General features: G+C 43.2%; 3 protein-coding genes across 4 annotated transcripts in view; 1 reads left to right on the plus strand and 2 right to left on the minus strand.

The window, feature by feature from the left end:
• The window catches only part of LOC118025178 (olfactory receptor 139), a 274,130-nt gene that overhangs the window by 71,371 nt on the left and 177,454 nt on the right, over positions 1–25,305 (minus strand). The window lies entirely within an intron of this gene.
• LOC118025188 (olfactory receptor 3A2) lies at positions 14,665–15,624 on the plus strand. The gene has a single exon (XM_035027527.1). The coding sequence runs from the start codon at positions 14,677–14,679 to the stop codon at positions 15,622–15,624; it is 948 nt and encodes a 315-aa protein (XP_034883418.1). The 5' UTR covers positions 14,665–14,676.
• Positions 20,056–24,982, minus strand: LOC118025181 (olfactory receptor 1D2). The gene has a single exon (XM_035027520.1). It carries the CDS (start codon positions 24,428–24,430, stop codon positions 23,468–23,470), a length of 963 nt encoding a protein of 320 aa, XP_034883411.1. The 5' UTR covers positions 24,431–24,982; the 3' UTR covers positions 20,056–23,467.

Genomic DNA, 25,305 nt, shown 5'->3' on the forward strand with positions numbered 1-25,305 from the left:
GCAGAAATCAATGAAATAGAAACTAAAAGAACAGTAGGACAGATCAATGAAACTAGGAGCTGGTTCTTTGAAAGAATTAACAAGATTGATAAACCCCTGGCCAGACTTATCAAAAAGAAAAGAGAAATGACCCAAATCAACAAAATCATGAATGAAAGAGAAGAGATCACAACCAACACCAAAGAAATAGAAACAATTATAAGCACATATTATGAGCAACTCTAGGCCAGCAAATTAGGTAACCTGGAAGAGATGGATGCATTCCTAGAGATGTATCAACTACCAAAACTGAACCAGGAAGAAATAGAAAACCTGAACAGACCTATAACCACTAAGGAAATTGAAGCAGTCATCAAAAATCTCCTAAAGAACAAGAGCCCAGGGCCAAATGGCTTCCCAGGGGAATTCTACCAAACATTTCAAGAAGAATTAATACCTATTCTTCTGAAACTGTTCCAAAAAATAGAAACGGAAGGAAAACTTCCAAACTCATTTTATGAGGCCAGCGTTACCTTGATTCCAAAACCAGACAAAGACCCCATCAAAAAGGAGAATTACAGACCAATATCCCTGATGAACATGGATGCAAAAATTCTCACCAAAATACTAGCCAATAGGATCCAACAGTACATTAAAAGGATTATTCACCACGACCAAGTGGGATTTATCCCTGGGCTGCAAGGTTGGTTCAACATCAGCAAATCAATCAACGTGATACAATACATTAACAAAAGAAGGAACAAGAATCATATGATCCTCTCAATAGATGCAGAAAAAGCATTTGACAAAGTACAGCATCCTTTCTTGATCAAAACTCTTCAGAGTATAGGCATAGAGGGTACATACCTCAAGATCATAAAAGCCATCTATGAAAAACCCACACTGAATATCATTCTCAATGGGGAAAAACTGAGAGCTTTGGCCCTAAGGTCAGGAACGCAGCAGGGATGTCCACTATCACCTCTGCTATTCAACATAGTATTGGAAGTCCTAGCCACAACAATCAGACAACGAAAAGAAATCAAAGGCATCCAAATTGGCAAAGAAGAAGTCAAAATCTCACTCTTTGCAGATGATATGATACTTTATGTGGAAAACCCCAAAGACTCCACCCCAAAACTGCTAGAACTCATACAGGAATTCAGTAAAGTGGCAGGATATAATATCAATGCACAGAAGTCAGTGGCATTCCTATACACCAACAAAAAGACAGAAGAAAGAGAAATTAAGGAGTTGATCCCATTTACAACTGCACCCAAAACCTTAAGATACCTAGGAATAAATCTAACCAAAGAGACAAAGGATCTGTACTCAGAAAACTATAAAACACTCATGAAAGAAATTGAGGAAGACACAAAGAAATGGAAAAACGTTCCATGCTCATGGATTGGAAGAACAAATATTGTGAAGATGTCAATGCTACCTAGAACAATCTACACATTTAATGCCATCCCCATCAAAATACCATCCACTTTTTTCAAAGAAATGGAACAAATCATCCTAAAATTCGTATGGAACCAGAAGAGATGCCGAATAGCCAGAGGAATGTTGAAAAAGAAAAGCAAAGCTGGTGGCATCACAATTCCAGACTTTCAGCTCTATTACAAAGCTGTCATCATCAAGACAGTATGGTACTGGCACAAAAACAGACACATAGATTAATGGAACAGAATAGAGAGCCCAGAAATGGACCCGCAACTCTATGGTCAACTCATCTTTGACAAAGCAGGAAAGAATGTCCAATGGAACAAAGACAGTCTCTTCAACAAATGGTGTTGGGAAAATTGGATAGCCACAGGCAGAAGAATGAAACTGGACCATTTCCTTACACCACACACAAAAATAGACTCCAAATGGTTGAAAGACCTCAATGTGAGACAGGAGTCCATCAAAATCCTAAAGGAGAGCACAGGCAGCAACCTCTTCAACCTCAGCTGCAGCAACTTCTTCCTAGAAACATCGCCAAAGGCAAGGGAAGCAAGGGCAAAAATGAACTATTGGGACTTCATCAAGATTAAAAGCTTTTGCAAGGCAAAGGGAACAGTCCACAAAACCAAAAGACAACCAACAGAATGGGAGAAGATATTTGCAAATGACATATCAGATAAAGGGCTAGTATCCAAAATCTATAAAGAACGCATCAAACTCAACACCCAAAGAACAAAGAATCCAATCAAGAAATGGGCAGAAGACATGAACAGACATTTGTCCAAAGAAGACATCCAAATGACCAACAGACACATGAAAAAGTGCTCAATATCGCTCGGCATCAGGGAAATCCAAATCAAAACCTCAATGAGATACCACCTCACACCAGTCAGAATGGCTACAATTAAGAAGTCAGGAAATGACAGATGTTGGTGGGGATGCGGAGAAAGGGGAACCCTCCTACACTGTTGGTGGGAATGCAAGCTGGTGCAGCCACTCTGGAAAACAGTGTGGAGGTTCCTCAAAAAGTTGAAAATAGAGCTACCATACGATCTAGCAATTGCACTACTGGGTATTTACCCCAAGGTACAAAAGTAGGGATCCGAAAGGGTATGTGTACCCTGATGTTTATAGCAGCAATGTCCACAATAGCCAAACTGTGGAAAGAGCCAAGTTGTCCATCGACAGATGAATGGATAAAGAAGAGGTGGTATATATATACAATGGAATATTATGCAGCCATCAAAAGGAATGAGATCTTGCCATTTGCAACGACGTGGATGGACCTGGAGGGTATTATGGTGAGCGAAATAAGTCAAACAGAGAAAGACATGTATCATATGACCTCACTGATACGAGGAATTCTTAATCTCAGGAAACAAAGTGAGGGTTGCTGGAGTGGGGGTGGGGTGGGAGGGATGGGGTGACTGGGTGATAGACACTGGGGAGGGTATGTGCTCTGGTAAGCACTGTGAATTGTGCAAGACTGTTGAATCGCAGATCTGTACCTCTGAAACAAATAATGCAATATGTGTTAAGAAAAAAAAAAAAGAAGGTAGCAGGAGGGGAAGAATGAAGGGGGGGAAATCGGAGGGGTAGACGAACCATGAGACGATGGACTCTGAAAAACAAACTGAGGGTTCTAGAGGGGAGGGGGTGGGAGGATGGGTTAGCCTGGTGATGGGTATTGAGGAGGGCACGTTCTGCATGGAGCACTGGGTGTTATGCACAAACAATGAATCATGGAACACTACATCTAAAACTAATGATGTAATGTATGAGGTTTAACATAACAATTTAAAAATTTAAAAAAAATTGACAGGGCAAGAAACAACAAATGTTGGAGAGGTTGTGGAGAAAGGGCAACCCTCTTACACCATTGGTGGGAATGCAAGTTGGTACAGCCACTTTGGAAAACAGTGTGGAGGTTCCTCAAAAAATTAAAAATAGAGCTACCCTATGACCCAGGAATTGCACTCCTGGATATTTACCCCAAAGACTACAGATGTAGTGAAAAGAAGGGCCATATGCACCCCAGTGTTCATAGCAGCAATGTCCACAATAGCCAAACTGTGGAAAGAGCCAAGATGCCCTTCAACAGATGAATGGATAAAAAAGATGTGGTCCATATACACAATGGAATATTACTCAACCATCACAAAGGATGAATACCCAAATTTTACATCAACATGGATGGGACTGGAGGAGATTATGCTAAGTGAAATACGTCGGAGGGAGAGATGAACCCTTTATATGACCTTAACACCGTCATGTAGCCTATCCTCTCTACTGAGGATAAAAAAAAAAAATTAAGTTTCACTGGAAGTGCCAAAAATTATTTAGGGGACTCATTTTCCATTTCTCTGAACAGAAGGTGCTCCTAGAATGTTAAGGAGGCTTATCAGATGGAAAAAGAGTGAAAGGGAATGCTGGGTATTTTATCTATCTCTATCTCTAAAATGTCATCAGAATTTGTTACTAACCATCCAACTTACCTACTTACTCTCTGCTTTTTGAGTCATGCCTGCCAAGACTATCAAAAGACATGGGGAAAAGATAGCTCTTTCCTGATCTTTTCTTAGCCACCAAATAAACTTCAGGGATACAAACAGTGAGCTTCCTGGAAGGGTCAAGAAAACTGTTGAGGAAGATCTACAACATGGTCTTGACCTCATCACTTCCTCTCGTGGGCAATGTTCTTGACCTTGGGTAAGTTGTTTTTTTTTTTTTTTTAAGATTTTATTTATTTATTTGACAGAGAGAGACAGAGTGAGAGAGGGAACACAAGCAGGGGGAGTGGGAGAAGGAGAAGCCGGCTTCCCGTGGAGCAGGGAGCCTGATGCGGGGCTCGAACCCAGGACCCTGGGATCACGACCTGAGCCAAAGGCAGATACTTAACGACTGAGCCACCCAGGTGCCCCTTAAGTAAGTTCTTTACCTTGTCTGGTTCTACTTGACAGAGGCACAAGGTAATCATCAAGGTTCTTCCATTTGTAATGCCTCTGATTCTGCTAGTCTGAATAGACTGTCTCACTCTGTTTACCCTGAAGAGTCACCACATCTTTCACCACCATTTTTTCTATCCGCTGGCATCTAACACTGCTGCAAAAAGGAGCTTATTTGTTTCCAAAAATCCCGTGCCTCTGGCCTTTCTTCCATATGAACACTTATCTCAAGCCTCAAGGGTTGATTTCATGTGTAATCACTAGAGTAAAATGGATCAATTGTTTCAACATGATAAATGATGACCCAAAACACTGATTTCTGGCACTTTGTCTAATCTCCAGGATGATAGGGTTTCTTTAAAAATTTGGGAGATTACCTTCCCTTTGGAATTTGCCTAGATTTTTTATTCCAAATTTTTATTCCAATTTTTTGCTACTTAAAAAGTTTACTATACATGTAATACATCATGTTGTAAAAGTTCAGACAATACAGAATTGTATTGTCATTGTCACTCTTTTATGCCATTCCCTCAGTAATCCAATTTTTTTTTAAAAAAGAACTAGTAGTAACAGTTGGTGTTTAGCTTTCCACACAAATGAACACACACACACTTGCATGCACACACACACACACGCAAGTGAAACACTATACTGCTTTGATATGTGCTGTTCCCCTGTCTGCGTTACATGTTATGATTTTTTACATATCATCCTACAAATCAATTTTATCCATTTTAAAGGCTGCATAATATTCCATTTTATGTATAAACTATAATCCGTTTAACAAATCCCTATTGATTTTATTTCTTTCCTATCTTTTTGCAATTACTAATAATACTGGGGTTAATATTGTTATTTGTATATGTTTCCATATAACTGAACTTATTTCACTGGTTATCTTCATAAAAGTTGTGTGTGTGTGTGTGTGTGTGTGTACCCATGTAAGGAAACGCGAAGTTAAAAATTGGTAAATATTCTGCCTTTCTACAAGGGAAGCAAGGGCAAAAATGAACTATTGGGACTTCATCAAGGTAAAAAGCTTTTGCACAGCAAAGGAAACAGTCAACAAAACCAAAAGACAACGACAGAATGGGAGAAGATATTTGCAAATGACATATCAGATAAAGGGCTAGTATCCAAAATCTATAAAGAACTGAACAAACTCAACACCCAAAGAACAAAGAATCCAGTCAAGAAATGGGCAGAAGACATGACCAGACATTTGTCCAAAGAAGACATCCAAATGGCCAACAGACACATGAAAAAGTGCTCAATATCGCTCAGCATCAGGGAAATCCAAATCAAAACCTCAATGAGGTACCACCTCACACCAGTCAGAATGGCTAAAATTAACAAGTCAGGAAATGACAGATGTTGGTGGGGATGCAGAGAAAGGGGAATCCTCCTACACTGTTGGTGGGAATGCAAGCTGGTGCAGCCACTCTGGAAAACAGTATGGAGGTTCCTCAAAAAGTTGAAAATAGAGCTACCGTACAACCCAGCAATTGCACTGCTAGATATTTACCCCAAAGATACAAATGTAGGGATCCAAAGGGGTACGTGCACCCCGATGTTTATAGCAGCAATGTCCCCAATAGCCAAACTGTGGAAAGAGCCAAGATGTCCATCAACAGATGAATAGATGAAGATGTGGTATATATATATGTATATACACAATGGAATATTATGCAGCCATCAAAAAATGAAATCTTGCCATTTGCAATGATGTGGATGGAAATAGAGGGTATTCTGCTAAGCGAAATAAGTCAATCAGAGAAAGACAAGTATCATATGATCTCACTGATATGAGGAATTCTTTTTTTTTTTAAGATTTTATTTATTTATTTGAGAGAGAGAGAATGAGAGAGAGCAAGCACATGAGAGGGGGGAGAGTCAGAGGGAGAAGCAGACTCCCTGCTGATCAGGGAGGCCGATGCGGGACTCGATCCAGGGACTCCAGGATCATGACCTGAGCCGAAGGCAGTCGTTTAACCAACTGAGCCACCCAGGCTCCCCGATATGAGGAATTCTTAATCTCAGGAAACAAACTGAGGTTTGCTGGAGTGGTGGGGGGGTGGGAGGGATGGGGTGGCTGAGTGATAGACATTGGGGAGGATATGTGCTATGATGAGTGCTGTGAATTGTGTAAGACTGATGAATCACAGACCTGTACCCCTGAAACAAATAATACATTATATGTTAAAAAAAAAAAAAAAAAAAAGAAGATTGTAGGAAGGGAAAAATGAAGTGAGGGAAATTGGATGTGGAGATGAACCATGAGAGACTATGGACTCTGAGAAACAAACTGAGGGTTTTAGAGGGGAGAGTGGTGGGAGGATGGGTTAGCCCGGTGATGGGTACTAAGGAGGGCACGTATTGAATGGAGCACTGGGTGTTATATGCTAACAATGAATCATGGAACACTACATCAAAAACTAATGATGTAATAAATGGTGACTAGCATAACATAATAAAATAAAATTAAAAAAAAATTCTCTGCTTTTCTATTTGCCAAAAATCATTGTACATCTTGATTGGCAGTTTGTGAGAATGCTTCTTACCTCACTTGCTTTAACTGGGTGTTATATATAGACCTTTTTATCGTTGATAATTAGATTAAATATTGAATTATATTTAAATTTGAATTTCTTTGTTTATGAGTATGATTCAATTGATTTTTATATACTTATTTCTTATTTATATTTATGCTTTCAAAATTGCTAGTTCATGTTTTTGCACCTTGGAGGTAGTTTATCTTAACAATTGGTGGAACCCCCTTCAGTTTTAGGGTAGTATCTCCTTGCCGTCTGTTGCAAATATATTGCCAATTTCCCACTTGTCTTCTATGTTGCTTAGGCTTCTCTTTCCCAAATGAAGTTTGACATTTTTATGAAGTTTATCTTCTTTTTTTTTTTTTAAGATTTATTTATTTATTTGAGAGAGCGAGAATGAGAGAGAGTACATGAGAGGGGGGAGGGTCAGAGGGAGAAGCAGGCTCCTCGCTGAGCAGGGAGCCCGATGCAAGACTCGATCCAGGGACTCCAGGATCATGACCTGAGCCGAAGGCAGTTGCTTTAACCAACTGAGCCACCCAGGCGCCCCTATGAAGTTTATCTTCTTTGCTTTGTCATGCTTAGAAAAAAATGACTTTTCCATCTAAATGTATAAATACTTATCAGTGATGTTTTTCTAGTATATTTACATTTATATTTAAGTCAAATATTTAAAATACAAAGAATTTATTTTTGTGTATGTTCTAACTTTTCCCCCAGTTGATAAAAGTTGCCCCAATCCTATAAAATGTAAGCTTGCTTGTACAGTGTATATGATATATATAGATATCATGAGAGTATATATATATAAATAAAATAGCAGCCAGTGAAATGGCAGAAGAGGAGATCCCCCACTCATTTCCCCACTCACAACAATATTTTGGACAGGAAATGCTGTTGTGGGAGTTTTAGGTTCTAGGTAGGAGACTGCGAGACCCTGGGGGAACCCAAGACTGGGGAGGGCTGTTTTGAGATGGAAGACCTGCACCCAGGTGGCAGATGTGCCCACAGTAGTCCTGGCTACAGACCTGGCAGCAGCTTGGTCCCCGTGTGGACTCAGCTACAGCCCCGTTTGGCCTTGGTCCTGTCACCAGCAACATCTGCCAAGGGACCCAACAGAAGTCATGCCCACCTGTGCCCCAGTTAATAGCCCTGCCACCTTGACCCTGACTGTGGATACTGAAGCTGCCCATGACCCAGCTCTGGCCCTCTTAGCTGCCAGTCCTGCCCTGCCCCACCAGAGACAAGTGCCCCATGCTCATCCATGCTTCTCAGGCCCTCCGACCTCAGTCCAACTGAAGACACTGATAAGGCCCATAATTTGGCTCCTGCACCTTGCAGTCTTGTCCAGGGACCCACCAGAAGACATATTCTTCCATGCCCCCAGAGGTTGCCCCAATGACCTCCATCCAACTGTAGATTAAAGTGACCCCATAACCTTGAAGTGATGGGCTGGGAACACTTGTGCCCACGAGGACCTGGAGGAAGACACACTCCCAGAGGTAAGCCTGCCAACTTACAGATCTTGAAGAGTCCCTATAACCAACATCCAGCTTCAAAGAGACATCTCTGCAGTTTATTAGGACCAGCTCCAGGCATCCTTGCCAGGATGTTAAATCATGAATCATGAACAGTGCTTCCTTGTCAATTAACTCTCCCTATTCAGCCTTACTTTCCACCCACTCCTTTGGGCCCCATGGCCCACTCCCACATCGCTCCTCCATAAATGAGGAACTTCCAGTTCCTGCCAGGAGAATTTGCCTAATGTGTTAGTTTCCTATTGGTGCTGTGACTAACTGCCACACACTTAGTAGTGAGATAAAACAACAGAAATTTATTCTTTCATGGCTCTGGAGGCCAAAGGTCCAAAATGAGTCATACAGGGCTAACTTCAAATGTCAGCAGGGAACATTTGTTCCAGAGGCTCCAGAGGAGAATGCATTCCTTGTGCCCCCAGCTTCAAGTGGCTGCCCACATTCCTTGCCACGTGGCCCCCTCACTCCCTCTCTGCTTCCATCTTCACATTGCCTTGTCTTCTGTAATCAAATAGCCCTCAACCTCTCTCTCGTAAGTACTCTTGGGGTGACGGCTGGGGCCCACTTGAATGGTCCAGGATCATCTCCCCAGTTGAAGAGCCCTAGCAATCACATTTACAAGGTCCTAATTTTTCCATAGAAAGTTGATTTCAGGGATTAGGATATGGATATCCAGGGGGGGTATTATTCGGCCTCTCATGGCCAGGTATGGGATTCTTTCAGTGAGTAAATTATTTCTCTTGCATCATGGGTGGGATTGCCTTTCTCAGAATATGCTGAGACCTAATCCCAATTATTCTGGGGGCACAGAGGAGACATGGGAAATGTTCTTGAGGACGACAAGAATCATCTTGTAAGGCATCTGCTTCATATGAGGTCTTTGCATGGCCATCACACAAAAGAAGGTTGATCTCCACCAGCAACTAGAAAGGGATGCTTTTGCCAAGTGGCACCAAGAGAGACTGGGGGTTCAAAATTCTCATGCTCAACCTCTCAAATATTCCCATCCCAAGACTCAGGATCTCACTCCTTCCTCAGCAGGGCCCTGGATTTAGCACAGGAGGTGCCCTTCCCTTTAAGCTGCACATTCAGCCTCCCTTGTAGTTCTGTGACCCTTACAGTTAGGTACAAGAACTGATTTTCAATGCTGTCTACCTTGTGGCTGCAGAAGATGAACACCCCATGAAACATTGCCAAGGAAGTTTTCTGGCTTTTACAACATATCCTAAATTGATCGTTGCCTGACCTGGGCCTATCATTGTTTCTTCAGGCATCCAGAAAAGTTAACAGAAGCTACCCTTAATTCTTAAAACTCCACAGTTCTTATAATTACCATGGTTCTCATCATATTACTGTGCTGGTGCTAGCATATGACCCAGGGTTTCACCTTTCACCTGTACCTCATCCCAACATACCACAACTGAGTCTCAGTAATGAAACTATGGTTATCACCAACCCCACTTAACCCAGACTGTGGTGAATGGTCCAGTTCCAGAATCCCATCTGGAGGACATGCTTCCTAGGGCTACTCCTAGGAGCAGCTGTCTTAGTCGGGCTCCTCCAAAAGCAGAGCCTGAGACCAGATGCATGTGTGGCTTAACTGGGACGTCATCTCAGGGAGCAGGAGTCCAAGGGAGGAAGACTGTGGTTATGAGGGGACAAAGAAGGAAGAAGTGTACCTGACTGAGGGGTTCAACACCAACATCTCTGCTATGGACATCCAGCAGAGACTTGATTGAGCATGAGCATATGGAATGCCTCCTGGAATTGTCTGAAGAAGGGGTGTTGGGGTGTTTATTCATTGGCTCTCCTTTCGTATTGTCAAGGTGTTCCCTGCACTCTGAGTACACATGCTCAGACCTAGTGAGCACCCCACCCCCACCGCCATTATTCATGGCATCAGACGATCCCAAGGAAGAAGCTACCCTCTGTCAGCCAGCCACAAACAGGAGCCTACAGGGAACTGTCTGACCCAGCCACAGCTGAAATTAGAAGAAAGGCTGAGGGAGATGTGCATCAGACATCTGAAATGTCTACCGCAACATACTTCCTAGAAGTATGAGGATTCACAGGGACTCCAGGCTTGTAAAGTGCTTAGCGTATTACCATGTACCTAACAAACACCTGTAAATGTTATCAGTTGGTATGTTGACATGTTGCCAAACTTCTACTAACATCTGAGTGAATCTTACTTTATTTAATCTGCAAGCAATACGCTAGGATAGAGGATATGCTCATTTCATAGATGAGGAAACTGAGGCTCAAAAGGGTACAGCAGCTTGTCCAAGGTCAACCACTAGTAACAAGAAAACAGGTCTGTCTACAGTACATTTCCTACTGTAGAAGGGTTCTCTGGTGGGAGAAGACAGAGCACCCTCTCTTGGAAGAGGGGTGTTGAGTAGGTAGTGGTGAGTATAGGAGTCAGAGAACACAACCCTCAATATTCCCACATCTTCTGTGCGGCCTTGACCGGGGCTCTCATTCCCTCAGAGCCGGGCCTAGACAGTCATATTGGCAGGCAGCTCCACAGGAGTCCTTCTAGAACAATATAGCTCTTCTACCCCCACGTCTAGAGTCATTGAACATACCCAAGATACATTCCCAGGGGCTCCCAACTAACAAGGCCCTGAGGGAGAAAGAACCACATTCCTGAGGACTCATTAGGAAAGTGGGTTTGAAGAAAACTTCTCCCTCTTGCCTCTCTTCTGGGGCCTCTTCCTCATTCCCAGGTCCAAGGAAAGTCTGGAAATTAGTTTGTCTCTGCTCAAAGGCTCTGCTTGGGGTTGGCATCTGAGAAATAAACTCCTCCCTTAGCAAACCTATATCTAGTCCCACTTACACTAGCTTCCTGGGTGGCTCTGAGGATTTGAACAAGTTCTGTAGACCTCAGTGACACCACCATTAAGTGGAATTTTTATCACCTTCCCTAACTACCTCCTATAAAGCTAGGGCTAGAGAGAAAACCTTTTTTTCTTCTTTTTTTTTTTAAAAGAAAGTCTAAGTACCAGAAGGTGTAAGTCATGGTTGCTATATTTAGGAAGGTTTGTTTACAAAACAACTTGTCTCTCTCCCCATCTGTCTCCTCCCTTCTGGGAGGGAAAACACTGTAAAGAAGATAGCCCTACAAAAGAGAGACTATCAGCTTGTTTCCCTCATTAACTTGCTTTCTGGTGGATAACTGGGTCTGCATAGCTCCTCAACTTCTACCTGAAGAGCCTCACTGGCTTCTATGCCCATGCCTAGGTGAGTATGCTCAGGGGTCCTAACCCTCCCTTACAAAACAGAAATGGAGCCTCCTTTGTTGCCATTGGCTCAAACCTGACTTTTCATGTGGTGCAACTGATGCCCCTGGGAAAAGGAAATGTTTTACGGGAAGATCAGAAGATATAACCCAAAGGTCCTGGCTCCTTTTCTGTGCCCCTTTGCCCAAGGCCCCATTTCTTGGAAGCCTGTTCTCTGTTACTCTTAGGAGAGAGTATGAAGGGATTCATTGAGTCTGGTTCACTGCCCGGAACCCACTGCATCAGGCAGCCTAGAACCTTCACTCCAGTCCCAGGTCTTTTTGAGCCTTTTTGTCACTGGGAATGTGGAGGGATTGTTTGGAGTTCCAGGATAGGGAGCTGTAATACCTCAGTAGGGAGAACCTGGGACTCCTAACAAACCTCTGAGAATCATAATACAGGAAAGCTCCTCATGATAGGCGTCACGGTGACCCCTTAGACATTCTGGATGTCTCTGGATGGTCAGAGGTCTTCCAGAATCCCACTGATTTCAAGCAAGCTTCATCTCTCACCATTTGCAGGTTGGTGGCAGCTGCTTTGCTGCTCTTCTATCCCTGGCTATAACTTACTTATCTGTAAGGTATGCTCCTTCTAAGGGCCTTATTCTTTTCAGTGGTTTACCTGAAAAGAAACATGCTAGTGTGTATATAGCTACATTACCTGCTTGTCCCATAAAACCAAGGAAAGCAGTAGTCTCTGCAGCAACGTTGCACCCTGCATTTGCCTCTACACCCCCCATAAATCACACTAATTCACAAAACTCTAGCTCGAGTTCCAATTTGTCCAGAAAGTCTTCCACGACAACTCTAGGTCATACTGATGCTCTCTTTCTCTGCAATCCTATGAATACTTGAACCATTCACTTATTTATTTAATAAATATTGAGTACCTACTGTGTGTAAAGCATTACCATAAGTATTGCTATTGTAAAATTGAATGAAACCTGTTTTTGGTCTTCATGTCACTTACAGTGAAGTAGGGGAGATATGCTCTATAGAAAAATGACTGAGCAAGAAGATAAACAGTAATAAGTTACATGAAATAATATGTAGTAAGAGCTTATGAGACAGAGACAGACAGACAGAGATGCTTTTGATACAGGAACTTTCAGGAAACCAGCTTAAGTCAACTCTTGAAATACATAGGAGGTGGAGTTGGAAGGGAGCCATTGCAGGTAGAGAAAACAGTATGAGCAAGGAGGTAGAAAATCACAGGGTCACAATCTAATGCTTATGTTAAAATGGACCTGAAAAGGGGAATGGAGAGTAGTTAATTGTTCTTTAACATAGTATATATTAATCTATTAATATAGTATATATTATAGCTGCTATCCATCCATTTATTTGTCCATTTGCAAAGCACTTACCAATTTCATCGATGATGAGTATGCCTGAGAATGATCCTCCATCTCACCAATCATGTGATCCTAGAATTTTAAGGGTATTTTAGAGATCACTGCATCCAACTTTTCATTCATGTGAGCCCATCACCCTCCTGTTAGAGTCACCAGACTCCAACTTCTTCCCTCTGATTCCAGTGTATTCTATGCAAGGGAGTAATATTACTCTTAGGGAGCTCTAGCTCTGCTTATAATATGGGCAATAGAGAAACACTGATATTTTTTTCATCAGGATCTTATTATAAGATCTGGAAAACATGGCTCAATCTGTCTCTCTACATATGTGCCTGCTTCATTTGAGGATCTCTCCTCAGTGCTATTGGTCAAACTACTACGCCTGAGTTAAGGACAAGTGAAAGGGTGGTGGCTGTGCAATGCAGAAAGCTAACTGCACCCAGCTGCAGCCCACCCACAGGTCATGCTTACAGCTTTGTTTTCAGAGGCAAGCAGCAGATACTATAAAAAGAATAAATAACTTTAGGGACACCTGGGTGGCTCAGTCGTTAAGCGTCTGCCTTCGGCTCAGGTCATGATCCCAGGGGCCTGGGATCGAGCCCCGCATCGGGCTCCCTGCTCGGCGGGAAGCCTGCTTCTCCCTCTGCCTGCCGCTCCCCCTGTTTGTGCCCTCTCTCTCTCTGTGTCAAATAAATAAATAAAATCTTTTTTAAAAAGAAGAAATAACTGGGGCGCCTGGGTGGCTCAGTCGTTAAGCGTCTGCCTTCGGCTCAGGGCATGATCCCGGGGTCCTGGGATCGAGCCCCGCATCGGGCTCCCTGCTCGGCGGGAAGCCTGCTTCTCCCTTACCCACTCCCTCTGCTTGTGTTCCTTCTCTCACTGTGTCTCTCTCTGTCAAATAAATAAAATCTTAAAAAAAAAAAAAAAGAAGAAATAACTTTAAATTAAGCTGTTATTCAAAGTCTAATGTAAAGGCTTAGTTAGCACCAAGAACACCAGGAATTTATTGATGTAGGGATTTTGAATTTATACTTCAGCATATGTCCCTCACCTTGGAGAAACGTACTTGGCTGAATTACCTGATATCTGCAGTCATGGGTCTGAGTTTTGCTGTATCTTTGCTTGGCCTTCAACATCTCTAATAACTTTGAAACCTAGGTTTTCAAATGCTTTCTGGTGTCTCTGGAAATACTAATTCTATTTTGAAATCTGCTAATTGGTTTGGGCCGATCTTTCAAAGTAAAATGGAGAAATCCATCTTAATCACACGACATTTAAAGGGGAAGTCTGCTTTATCTTAATTCATTTTCCCAAGTATTCTGACCCTTTCAAGTAGGAGAGGATGGGAGGGACAAAGTGGTGAGGGGTTTGGGCATCTCAGCTGAGAGCAGAGTAAAGGCATCGAGGTGAAGGAAGAGGTCAGTGAGTGAGGTGTGACCTGGGGAATGGGAATATTATCCCCTAGACAGCTGAGAACTTACCTTAGGCCCTGAACATGGGTGGGTTAAAACATTTATGTTGAATAAATAAATTGGAGTGGACTGATAGCTCCCCTCCTGGGACATTTCCTTACAGAAACTCATGGATCCAGAAGTTAGAGCCAACAGGACGTCTGTTACTGAGTTCATTCTACTGGGCCTAGTAGAAACAGAACAGCTGCAGTCTGTGGTCTTTGTAGTCTTCTTCTTTGCCTACCTGGTCACAGTCGGAGGCAACCTCAGCATCCTGGCTGCCATCTTGGTGGAGCCCAAACTCCATACCCCCATGTACTTCTTCCTGGGGAACCTATCAGTGCTGGATGTTGGGTGCATCACCGTCACTGTTCCCTCGATGTTGGCTCGTCTCCTGTCCCACAAGCGTACAGTTCTCTATGGAGCCTGCCTCACACAGCTTTTCTTCTTTCATCTTCTGGCTGGGATGGACTGCTTTCTGTTGACAGTCATGGCCTATGACCGATTCCTGGCCATCTGCCAGCCCCTTACCTACAGCACTCGAATGAGCCAGACAGTCCAGAGGATATTGGTGTCTGTGTCCTGGGCTTTAGGTTTTACCAATGCACTAAATCACACCATTGCCCTAAATACCCTCAACTTCTGTGGTCCCAATGCAGTCAATCACTTCTACTGTGACCTCCCACAGCTCTTCCAGCTCTCCTGCTCCAGCACCCAGCTCAACAAGCTGTTGCTCTTTGTCGCAGCAGCCTTCATGGCTGTAGCCCCCTTGGTCCTCATCACTGTGTCCTATGCACACGTGGCAGTTGCAGTCCTACGAATCCGTTCAGTGGAAGGCAGGAAGAAGGCCTTTTCCACATGTGGCTCCCACCTCACTGTGGTTTGCTTCTTCTATGGTACTGGCATCTTCAACTACATGCGTCTTGGTTCTGAGGAGTCTTCGGACAAGGATAAAGGGGTTGGGGTCTTTAACACTGTTATCAATCCCATGCTGAACCCACTTATCTACAGCCTTAGAAATCCTGATGTCCAGGGTGCCCTGTGGCGAGTACTTGCGGGGAGGCAGTCACTAACCTAAGGGTTAATAGTATCCCTTCTTTCCTGCCTTCTCTGGGTTAAGAAAACTTCCCATGAAGACAATAACTGGGAAAATCGTCCGTAACCCTATCTCTCACTGCCTGAAGATTTGTGTGATGAATTTATCCTGCAAAGAAGGCCTACATAATTGATTCACACAGCAAATATTTATTAAATTGCTTCTATGATCCAGACACTCTCCTAGGGGACTAGTGAACAAAATAGAAGTCTCTGGACTTATGTGAAACACATTCTAGTTAAGAAAGACAAAATACATAAATGAGCATCATATGTGGAATATCACAGCGATAAAAGCTATAAAGAGAAACAAGTAAGATAGCGGGATATGAGCAAGTGCTGTGGGGAAATCGCTGCCTCGTGTATGGCTGTGCTCATTTTTCTGGGTAAGGTTGAAGCCCTAGAAGCTGGGTGGTTCCGGACAGCAATGTCCTACAGGGAGGGGCGATTTGGCTAATAGGTAACCCATTAACCTAAGTAACAAAGAATATCACTGTGAAGTTTCTTTCTGGTGGGGCATAAGATTCCATCTAGATCAGAGTGCAGAAAACCATTTTAAACCATTGGCCCAGTGCCAAGTTTATTCTATTCTACACTTCACCTTTCACATCCAAAAAAAAAAATCAATTCCTTCTCTTCACTATCACACCAGAACCCAATAGGATGTTTAGTGGACAGACAGGGGCTATAGAGAGAAATAGATCACTAAATTAAAACTACATTAATGTATACATGATATATCTTCATGTCAAAAAAAGAATGTTCCATCTCCACCCCGGCCATGTCTTTGTTATTGGATAAATCCTCTTTTTCACATATATGATAAAGGCTTTGGAAGAATAAGCATTTATACTTCAACCAGGTCCTTTGATTTTTTTCAGTGAGGAATGTACAATATAACTTTTTCCTTCAAAGTCTTATTTTTTCCCTCCCAAATCTCCTAGCTCAGAAAATGCCCATAAATGAAGTTTCTGGGAGCGATGCCTCTTTCTAACTTTATAAATACATCAGTACAACTCCAATCCCAAGAATTTTCTCACCTTGATGTTTATCCAGCCTCAGCTCATCCATTTCTGATTTGCATCTTTTCTCCAGCTTCCCTTGGAAGGCTACTTACCCTGTCCTGGCAATCCCACTACCCCTCCGCTGTATCATTCCTAAATCTGTCCTATGGCTACACGAGGAGCTTGGCTTCCCTATAATCTCTTCTTGGAGTCACAGAACAGAGGCCAGGTTGAGAGGAGGATGGGAAGAAAACACAGGAGAGTGGGAGGTAGGACAGGAATGAGAGTGGAGGAATGAAGATATAACATGAGGGTATAGGGAGGGACGGGAGAGGATGGTGAACAGAAGGGGTAAGAAGGAAAGATAGAAATTAGGGAAAGGACACAGGAGAACAGGAGATGAGAGAGGATGGGAGAATTGGGATTATCGAACGAGATGCCTCAGGAATGTTGAGCTTGAAGATGAATATGGAGAAAATGAAGAATGAATGATGATGGGAGATGAGAATAAAATTCATACGATGGAATCACTTCCCATCAGCATGTGGCCTTGTAATATCAGCACCTTTGATGTTATTGTTGGGCTCCCCCCAACCCTGCTTCCTTCTAACTAGGAAAAAAAATTAAGTTTTGCTGAAAGTATAATAATGAAAAGTAGTCTAGGTACTCTCTTCTGCTTCCTCTGGCTAGGAGCCAATCCCTCGAGAACAGAGAGTTGAGCTGATAGGGGAAAAGGAGGGTGGACCTGTGTGCTCACCACTGGCCCACCCAAGTTGTCAGCCCCCTGCCTTTGGGGACGGTGCCTGCCAATATGGTCTAAGGAGCAGAGATGATGTATGTCTCTTTCCTGATATTCTTGGGTCTCCGGACACCTCAGGGTTATAGAAAATGAACTTCCCTCAAAGGGCAAAGTTCTTATGAGTAAAAATCAGGAATGTGGGCTATAACCACATTCCTTTCTATGGTTGGGTTTGTTTCTACCTATACCATAAAGAGCTGGGACAAGATAATCTCCACAGCTCTTCACATTAAATGACCCTTGATTACAATAGGCTGGATGAACTTTTTCCTAGGGCTGAACCCAGAAAACATTTTGAGAACATTATCACCACTACTTCTACTACTCCATCTACCCGATGAGCATTTCACACTGCCCCAACTAGTCTTACCTATTACGCATCAAAGATCTCCAGACCTTGGTGAGACAGAGCAGGGACCGGACTCTGGTCCTCTCAGCCCTAACTGCAAAATCCAGCATTCCTTGATAGCTGAAACTCTGTGCCCCTTGAATAGCATATCTTGAAGGAATGCAGAAGCAGGATATCTACCAAAGGAGGGACTCAAAGACAAAGACCAGCAAGGATGGGACCAAACCAGTCTGTGCCAAGATGGACCCCAAAGATGACTTTCCCCCACTTTCTCTCTCATTATAATACTAAAAATCGTGCCCAGGGGTGGATATTTAACATGCTAATTACACATATGACACATGGAGAAGCATGACCTTTAAGTGTGCAGGTGTCAATAAATCCCTACCTCTCCATGTTTCAAAGACACCCTTTTTCCTCCCCATAGAAAACTTTTCTTCTCCAACTCATGTAATTGCCCCTTCCTTTTCCTCATAAAAAGCCCCTTGCTTTCATCCCATAAGCGGGGCACCGTTTGGGTGTCTACCAGAATCCATGCTCTCTGAATTGCAATTCTTTAATCCTAAATAAATGCTCATTTGCCTCTCGCTGTGGCTCTTTATTTTCCGATTGACAATCCTTCTTTATAATGCTTTATGATTTTGTGTCTCACATTGAGTGGAAAAGATTTTTTCCATCTATATCAGGTAAGATAGGCTAGGTTACACTGTGCTAACAAACAGCCCCTAAAATCTCAATGGCTTTCAACAGCAAAGGTTAAATTCTTATTTATGTGACCTCAATTATTTGATAGATCTAAAAGAGTTGTTGTTTTGATTCTTCATCTTTTTTTTTTTTATTTTGAGGATGAGAGTAATGACTTCCAAGTCAGAGAGGAAGCCAGAAGTCTACATTTTATTTTACCTGATAATTGCTTGTAGTGAACATTTATGGTCTTTCTGACTTCTATTTCCCCTTTTCTAACAGCTATTAGTTCCTATTTGGCATCTGGGTGGTTCCTGGGCATGTGGTTCCACCTGAGGCATTTGCATATGTCACTGGCCTGGCCGCAGTGATGGTTCTATGTGGGCATGTGGCCTAAGCTAGTTTCATACAATTCTTTATAGTGAGTAAGGAAAGGGTTAAGGTCTAGGCAGGGAGAGGTAGAGGGCCCCTGGCTGGGCTCTGAAACTATTCCTGGCTGGCAAAAGTGCTAAGACAGAGTGAACAAGAGATAAGAGAATAGACCAGACCACCTGGCCCTGAATGTCAGGGAGTATTTTTCTTTGGCGGCTATGGTGTAATCCCAGAAAATAACCAAACCTCGAAGAATTAAGTCATTAAGGGTGTTATCAATAGTCTTTGCTCAAACCAAGAGGGCACAAGAATCTCAAGGCCACAAGCTTCTCAGTCAGTTCTCTATAAAAGACTGCCACTAAAAACCTTCAGTGGCAACCCATTCAGGACCCCTCTCACTCTAGAGAGCTTCTTCTTTGCTTTCTGGTCTCAACCTTCACTTAATAAACTGTCATTTCACTTCACCGTTTTGTGTCCGTGAGATTCATTTTTTGACTCCGTGATACAAGAACCCTGCAATCCTGTAACAATACTAGCATTTCACAACTGGGTTTCCATGATAGAATTAAGCCCTATACAAAATTATCTGAATGACAATTTTCTCAATTCTCCCAAGGCTCCACAGCTAGCAACATTCTAGATGCACAGGACAGAAGCTAACTCACTACATAGAATGGATACCTTAGGTTATTAGAACTCAATTCCCTTTGGAACTGTGGCTGAGAAGAGCCACTCTAGACTTGCTCCTCATAAAGGAAGCTTTCAACTTTTAATGTTTGTGGGCCCTGCACCTGGGCTCCCAAGAAAGATACACTTTACCAAGGTCACAATGACATCACCAAACTTCAAAGCACAAGCTCTTTCTGCCCTGAGCACACATTGTACATCGGTTTCATTAGCAAATAACTTAAAAGAAACATTTCAAACACAAGATGAGAGTAAAAATCTCCCAGAGTTCTGTTCCCACACCTCCAAAGCCTGCACTCTTGCACGTACTAAAAGCATAAGATAAAGTCTGTAATTTTCTGAAATATCCTTCATCATGATGATTTGTAACTCTTGATGTAACAAAAACAAATGATCCTGGAGTAAACATTCCTTCTCCAGAGCACTCTCTTCTTTGTGAAGATCGTGTATCCCAGGCAGCTCTCCTCACTTGGGCTCTAATAAAACTCTCCACCTTTTTTTGTTTTTTTTAAAATAAACTCGAAAAGGTTTGTTCATTTTGTGTCAACACTCCTGGTCAAGCCAAGAAACATCTTTGCCCCGAGAAGTCTGAGAAGCATCAAAAAGCTACCAAATGAACTGAAGGGCCAAAACACAGGGAAAAAAAGAATCCCAGAGAGACACTGCTGACAATTTCCCTGCTTTCCCCACAAGCCATTTGTTGATTCTAAGACAGGGGCTGAGAGGCTGGGAGCAGAAGGTGTGGCTGAGGGGCTGAGCCGTGAGCCAAGCTTTAGCAGGCTTATGGAGCCAGAGAGACAAAACGTGGAGGCAGAGTCCTGACAGAGGGAAGCACTCCAGGTTTTCAGTTGGGACTTCCAACATGCTACATTCTAGAAGTAACACACAATAGGAAATAGGCCAACCCTCATTAACAATGTGCCTGAAACCACAGGATAGTACTGAACCCTATATATACTATGTTTTTTCCACATACATACCTAGGACAAAGTGTAATTTATAAAGTAGGTACAGCAAGAGATTAAGAGCAATAAGAAGATAAAACAATTATAACAATGAACTGTAATAGAAATTGTGTGAATGTGTTCTTTCCCTCTCTTAAAATATCTTAGCTCCTTTTGTGGTGATGTGAGGATGATAAACTGCCTACATGAGGAGAGGAAGTGAGATGAGTAGCACAGGCAAAAGTATCCTGTAGCATCAGGATACTTTTGATGTTCTGAGGATGTGTCAGGAGGACCATCTGCTTCCTGACTGTGGTTGACCACAGATAACCAAAACCACAGAAAGCAAAACCACACTTAAGGGGCGACTACTGTATAATCAGAGCTTATGTCCCAGAAGTTTTTACTAGGCTATGGGGAAAATGCCTAAATGTCCTGGAGTAACAACCATTTCTCACAATCTGCCACAGCTCAAAAGGCCAAGTTAAGCCACATTAACACTCAGGATTTTAAATAAAATATATTTATTGGGATGAAGAGGACAAAGAAGAAAACAGAGATATGAGCTGTCATTACCCCTCCTTCTACCTCCTGTGTCCAAGTGTGTCCAAGGGAGATACTCCCATGGTCTGGCTGTCATCTCTTCTGGATGACTGAGGAAGAAGTGACTCATTGTGGAGCAGAACTTGGCTCCTGAGGGACACCATCCTACCAGCAGGGAGTAATACCCTCACTGCAGCACAGCCTTGCTGTGTCCAGGGCCTGCCTTCTAGTGCTTTCCTTTGTTGGTGAAAGAGGGGGAGGCTTTTATCTCATGGGCACAGCTTCCGGGAGAGTAACAGATCAGAAGCTGAGCTCACCAGAAACCCTGTCCCACCTTTGTAGAACAATGTTGCTAAAGAAGCACAAAGTTGCTTTTGCTTTTGCCTGTTGCACTTAAAAGTTCTGGAGCTTCCTCTCCTTCCATCCCTCAAGGTCAATAAACACAAACAAAACAAAAATAGGATCTCTTGGCCCCTCCAATTAAAGTCTAGGATATTATAAACTTTGTGGAGGATGTTTCAGGAAATGTATCAAAGGCTCTGAACAATAAAAACATTTGGCCCCGCAATTCCATTTCACCAGTTTCCCCTGAGGAAACAATAACAGAGATGCACACACGGAGATGGTATTGCCAAGTTGCAAACAATAGGAAAACTGAACGCAACTAAATATTGAAACAGTGTGTTAAATGAATTCTGCTATATTCATTAAATTGCACACTGAAATACTGTATAGGCCTTAAGTTGCAATGCAGCCGAATATTTACTAACATAGAAAGGCATTATTAAGTGAAAAAGCAAGTTGCAAAACAATTTGAATTCATTCTGAAATATAGATGTATTGAGCAGAGATCAAAGTTTGGAATTTATACCAAATGTTTTAGAATTTATATCAAATAGTTGTCTTTGGGTAGCAGACAGACAGGTAAGTATTTGGGGTTTATTTTTATTTTAGTATTTCTGCAGGAAATGCACATTGTTGGTTTACTAAAAACAATGAAAGTTAAAATTAATAGACATCCTGTAGTACCTCATTGTCTACAGACTCTATTTCGAGCCCCTCTATAAGACGTTGGAGGCCATTTGAAATCCCTCCCACCTACTCCCTCAGCTTCACCACAGGTTGCTGCTTGTCTCACCAGGTACTCTCAGTTGGGTCACACCCTCACCTACCAGGCTTTTTCCTGCCTCTTTGTCTTTGTCCACCTGTTTCTGCTTAATAACAACCACAACAACTATGGGCCAATGACTATTTCATGTAATCCTCACAGCTACCCTCTGAGTGACATGATGTTATTGTACTCAACGTTCAGATGAGAACACAAGGCCTAGCCAGGGACGACCATGACCACACAAGGGACCACACACGGGCTAGGACGAGAACGTTGGCTGGCTACTGCAGATAGGAAGACTCCCCTCCACACCATGTCCCTCCTCTCTCACAGTGATCTTACTTTGCCCTGCCACTTTTCCTGGGTAACTCTTCATGTGGCATGGTGTTGCTTAAGTCTCAGCTCAGCTGTCACCACCCTAAGGAAGCCTTCCCTGAATCCTCCCTCACTAACAAGCCAAGCTAGGCTTTCCTCCTTTGTGCCCCCTAACCCTCCTGCCCAGAGCATAACCACTGCCTTCAGACATTGCCTTAAAACACTCTTCTTCCCTGTCTATTGTGAGCTCCTGATTCATGTTTGTACCCTAGATTGGGGCCCTTAATAGGCACCCAGTCATTATCAATTACTTGAATTGAACCTCAGATCAATTCAATTCTCCATCGGTCAAAGTCTAGTCTGGCTCCACTGATGATCGGCGAAGGATTGCTCCCTCTTTGGAACTGCCACAGCCCAGTGACTAACCTTGTCCGGTGCTATTCAGTTTCTATTCATCGCATTTTACGTGGCTGGCTGAACCTAAGTAGAGATTGAGTCTCACTGTTACCTCCTGCCTTCTGCTGCCTCCACAACCATTCCTATTCATGAGCTTGTGTTGAGAAGCTGGGGAGTTTTGTGTTGAGTGAAGGATTGAGTGGTAGCAAACAGAAGAGACAGGGCAATGGAGTGAGGAGCCACGGTAATGAAGGATGGGCTGCCCAGGGCTAGGGTCTTCCCCCAGAACTCAGGACCATGAGTGGATGTGTGCTAGAGAACACCAGAGACCCACCCCTCCCCGGGCCATAACTTGGCATATTTTGAAAGGCTGGGATGGTGGCCCTGTGGTCTTATGATCAGGAAAGTTGAAAGAATGATCCTGTAAAATTCTAGTATTAGTGTTAGCATTGCCAAGGCTGGCAAGGTCTGGGGGACACTGGGTTACATAGAGGTGTCTTTTCTTCATCACAGATATAATATAAGCCCATTCTGAGCTAATCACTCTCCTGTCTCCCATAGGATAATGCCTTGCACATGGTAGAGGAAATTCTCAGTCTCCAATTCGATACCCAAAATTATCTCAGAGCAACCTCTGGAGGGGTTTCCCTAGGAGCAGTCTTCCCAGAGCCCCATGCATGTCCTTGTTCCTCAGGCTGTAGATGAAAGGGTTCATCATGGGGGTCACCACAGCATACATCACTGTGGCTACTGAGTCCTTCATGGAGTACGTTTGGAGGGGCTGCAGATATACCATACCAAGTGTCCCATAGAAGAGGGACACCACAGCCAAATGGGAGGCACAGGTGGAAAAAGCTTTGTACTTCCCAGTGGCTGAGGGTATTCGGAGGATGGCTTTGACAATTCGGGCATAGGACATGATCATGAACCCTAAGGGGGTGAGGAAGATAAAGCAACCTGTAGCAATCAGCGCTGTGTGACTGACTTGGGTGTTGGAACATGCAAGCCTCAGCAGGACGTACATCTCACAGAAGATGTAGTGGATCTTCTGGGAACCACAAAATGTCACCCTGGTCATGAGGAGGGTATGGGTGAGGCCATAGAGGACAGAAAGTGCCCAACACAAGGTGAGGAGCAAAACACAGAGCCCAGGGCTCATGGCCGTGGTGTAGTGGAGGGGGCGGCAGATGGCCACATAGCGGTCATATGCCATTGTGGCCAGGATGAGGTTGTCCAGGGCCACCAAGGAGACCAGGAAGTAGAGCTGTGTTAGACACCCCGCATAGGAGATGGCTTTGTTCTGAGACTGGAGGCTCACTAGCATCTTGGGGATTGTATTGGTGACAAAGAAGAGGTCTGTGAAGGAGAGGTTGGCCAGGAAGAAGTACATGGGAGTGTGCATGCGGGGATCAAAGCTGATGGCCAGGATGATGAGCACATTTCCCACCACTGTGACCAGGTACATGGACAGGAACATCCAGAACAGGACCCGCTGCTGCTCAGGACTCTCTGAGAGCCCCAGGAGCAGGAACTCAGAGATGCCACTGTGATTGCTTCCATCCATTTCCCCAACTGTCTGCAACATAGGCACCAACAAATGTTTGTTTATTAAGTGTCCTCAATTGAACAAAGACATTCATATAAGCACAATTAACTGTTTTCTTGGCATTAAAATATCTGACTAAATTTTACAATTTAAAAATGTTATTATCAAGGGGCGCCTGGGTGGCTCAGTCGTTGGGCGTCTGCCTTCGGCTCGGGTCATGATCCCAGGGTCCTGGGATTGAACCCCGCGTCGGGCTCCCTGCTCCGCGGGAAGCCTGCTTCTCCCTCTCCCACTCCCCCTGCTTGTGTTCCCTCTCTCGCTGTGTCTCTCTCTGTCAAATAAATAAAATCTTTAAAAAAAAAATGTTATTATCAAAGTATAATTGATATACAATGTTATATTAGTTTCAGGTATACAACAGTGATTTGGCAATTCTGTGCATTATGCAATGCTTACCACAGTATATGTAATCACCATCTGTCACTATACAATGTTATTACAATATTATTGGCTATATTCCCTATACTGTACTTCTCATTTCTGCGGCTTATTTTATAAATGGAAGTTGATAGTTCTTAATCAAGGTCCCACCCACCTCCGCTCTGGCAACCACCAGTTTGCTCTCTGTATTTAAATGTCTGTTTGTTTTTTTTGTTTGTTTCTCAGTGTGGAGTCTGCTTTAGATTCTTTCTCCCTCTCCCTCTGCCCCTCCCATTTGTGCTCGCTCTCTCTCTCTAAGATATATAAATAAATCTTTTTTTTTTTTAAAGATTTTATTTTTATTTATTTGAGAGAGAGAGAATGAGAGACAGAGAGCATGAGAGGGAGGAGGGTCAGAGGGAGAAGCAGACTCCCCGCCAAGCAGGGAGACCGATGCGGGACTCGATCCCGGGACTCCAGGATCATGACCTGAG

This window comes from Mirounga leonina, unplaced genomic scaffold (assembly GCF_011800145.1).
Source record: "Mirounga leonina isolate KUSES-001 unplaced genomic scaffold, KU_Mleo_1.0 Mir_200, whole genome shotgun sequence".
NCBI classification, from domain to species: Eukaryota; Metazoa; Chordata; class Mammalia; order Carnivora; family Phocidae; genus Mirounga; species Mirounga leonina.